The sequence below is a fragment of the Bison bison genome, unplaced genomic scaffold (assembly GCF_000754665.1).
Source record: "Bison bison bison isolate TAMUID 2011002044 unplaced genomic scaffold, Bison_UMD1.0 scf7180017864377, whole genome shotgun sequence".
In the NCBI taxonomy this organism is placed as follows: Eukaryota; Metazoa; Chordata; class Mammalia; order Artiodactyla; family Bovidae; genus Bison; species Bison bison.
In genome coordinates, this window is record NW_011494949.1 from 4,061,667 (window position 1) to 4,064,359 (window position 2,693).

At 58.4% G+C, this 2,693-nt stretch overlaps 1 protein-coding gene across 1 annotated transcript in view; it reads left to right on the top strand.

The window, feature by feature from the left end:
• ICE1 (interactor of little elongation complex ELL subunit 1) overlaps nt 1–2,693 on the top strand; it is a 69,898-nt gene that overhangs the window by 33,935 nt on the left and 33,270 nt on the right. The window contains exons 13-15 of the mRNA XM_010857146.1: nt 18–85; nt 956–1,081; nt 2,104–2,693. Of these exons, the coding sequence (XP_010855448.1) occupies nt 18–85; nt 956–1,081; nt 2,104–2,693 (784 nt within the window). The remainder of the gene's footprint in view (nt 1–17; nt 86–955; nt 1,082–2,103) is intronic.

Here is a 2,693-nt window from a genome sequence, read left to right on the forward strand (position 1 = left end):
CCCCCCGCCTCTGCTGCCCCCAGTGCCCCCCCCGCCGCTGGCATCGCCGCCTCACCTGGGTGTCTCACCCTCTCTGTTTGCACCTGTGAGTGGACACTTTGCACTGGCCTCCCCAGGTGGCCACCTTGTCCACTCTGACGTGTGAGCGCGTTCCGCATAGTGTCAGGGAGGAAGCCGGGAGTTCGTGAGGCACGCCACTGCCCCGGGGTCCGTATCTTGTACTCACACAAGCGCGCACACACGTGCGCACATGTCGTGGCCTTCGTTGTGTGCTGGGGGTGCATTGTTACTGTCTTCATCTGCAGTGTGTTTTAAGTCTCCTGTGGAGGACTGTGTCTTAGTTGTTTACTCTTATCTTTAGACACGTAACGGATGGAATGAGTGAGTTACACAGGTGTTTGCCTGGAGTGTTTCAGAGACAGAAGGTCCGTGTATGGCATGCACGCCTGTTAACTTAGGTTGCTGCATTCTCCACCTTCATGCAATGAATTCATCATCTCTGTGTATTTGCAGAATGGTTTATGTAATTTCTTAGGAAGTTAGTCTTTTTTGTCTCTTTCCTTTTTATTGTTTAAATTGTGAAAATGATAGGGGTCACAAAGAATTGGACACAAATTAGCAACTTTCACTTCACAACACACTTACTAGGAGACTTGGAAAACACAGAAACAAATTACATATAGGGGAAGTTAGTCTTGACAGAGCAGATTTGCATGCTTTTTGACTTAAGGAAGAAAGAAATTAATGGCTCCTTTGAATCACTTCATTTAGGAACCGTGATGCATATCTGTTATGTTCTGGACATGATGCTGGACACTGCGGGCACAGAGGTGACAGGACCTGGTCACTCTTGCTTGGGTCCTGGGTGCTTGCCCATGAGGGCGCCGTGGTGGCGTCTGCGTTGCCGGGGGCTGGGTTAGGGGCTCACCCTGGTGGGAGGCCGGCGCACACCTAGTGGGAGAGGCCCCCGGATGCTGGCGTCTGGCCGGCCGTGGAGGAGGTGCCGGGTGTCTGGTGCTGTTTACAGAGGTGTGGCACTCTGGACACGGGGAGCGTGCACCCAGACCAGACCCAAGCCCATGTGAGTCTTCAGGGCTTGGCGTTTTCTCCTGACAGCATGGGGAGCTGTCAGTGGGTCCAGAGAAGTGGACCTAAAGGTCGGGTTCCACGTGAGAGTTTCCGTTGAGTTGCGGTGGGGATGGGAAGAAAGTGGGAGACTCCGGGGAGAGGCAGGACCGTTGACTGGAATCTTGGGATCACCAGTGTCCTGCGTTCTTGACCCCTGGACCCAGTAGCCGCACTGGAGTTAACTGATAGACACTGGTTTGGAAAAGGTCTCCAGGCTGAGAGAGCAGCGAGCCTGGTGAGATTTGCAGTGTGGCTGTGAGAGGAGGGGTCGGCCAGGGACGCTGGAGACAACACAGAGAAGAGCCTCTCTGGGTGGGAAATGGTCCACCTTAGGGGTGGGCAGGCCTTCCCTGGGGGTGCCGGGGGGCAGCGGGGGCCTGGGGCCGGCGGTGTCACGGAAGGTCTCCGGGAGAGAGGGGCCGGTTGGGAGTCGAGGAGGGCTTTTGGAGCAGACATGAAGGTCACGGGCCATGGGGAAGGGGAGTAGTCCGTACACGGAGGGGAACGTTGAAGGGTCTGGGGAGTAACTGCAGCTGGGGTGCGGCCTCGGTGAGAGGTATGGGCAGAGGGGCGTCACAGGGCAGCCCCTAGAGCACGGGTCGGGCTGGGGGGACCGGGAGGGGCGAGTGGAGGTTGGAGAGGACAGCTGGGCGGCTGCCTGCAGTGGGTCTTCTGAGTTGAGGAGGACGGTTCACAGTCAGGACAGAGCAAGCCCTCGGCTGCAAGTGCAGCAGCACCTGGACGCCTCTTGGGGAGCAGCAGTGAGCGTGTGTGGAGCGCTGGGGGGTTTCTCTGAGGAGAGAGGGGGAGGGTCCTGGCTCCCCGACCCCCGCCCACCTACCCATGGGGCGCCTGGGGTGGCCTGCCTTTCTCAGACGCTTCCAGAGCGTGTCCGTGTCCAGTGCATTGAATCAGTAACTGTGTAGTTGGTTTAAGTGGTATTTAACTGATGGATACAATTCCTTTGTTTTTAAGGAACCCTTTGGAGAGGGTGCCAACTCCAGCGATTATGAGTCAGCCCCATGTAGGAACTCGGAGCCTGTGTCCAAAGAAGATCCGCCTGAGGCCCAGGACCGCTGTGGCTTATCTGGAGAGAAGAAAGGAGCTGGAGCCTGGGAGGAGCAGCCCCACACCCGCGAGGCCGCCCTGGCTCTCAGTGCAGGGACCACGCTCGGCTTTGGCACTTTCGCAGCAAACCTGCGGGAGCCCGCAGCTTCATTCGCCTTTGCTCGGGAGCAGCTCTGGACCGTGTCCTCTGAGCTCGGGAGTGGGAGAGAGAAGGGCGTTGTGGACAAGCTGGGCACACACAGAGAGGTCGGACAGAAGGACAGGTTGGTGCCCACAGTGTGGACACATCCCAGAGCCCTGGGCGGCGAGCCTGCTGAGACGCTGTTGGGCGGCCTAGCTCGAGAGGAGGGCACGGCTCATGGTCGGTCAGACCCGCGTCCCCCTCCCCTGGGCCTGCAGCCGCTCAGGGAGCCCAGGGCACCTGATGGGAAGACCCTGCTGTCCCCATGGATCGAATCACCCAAGTTAGAGCTGGCCAGGTGGACACTCATTGATGG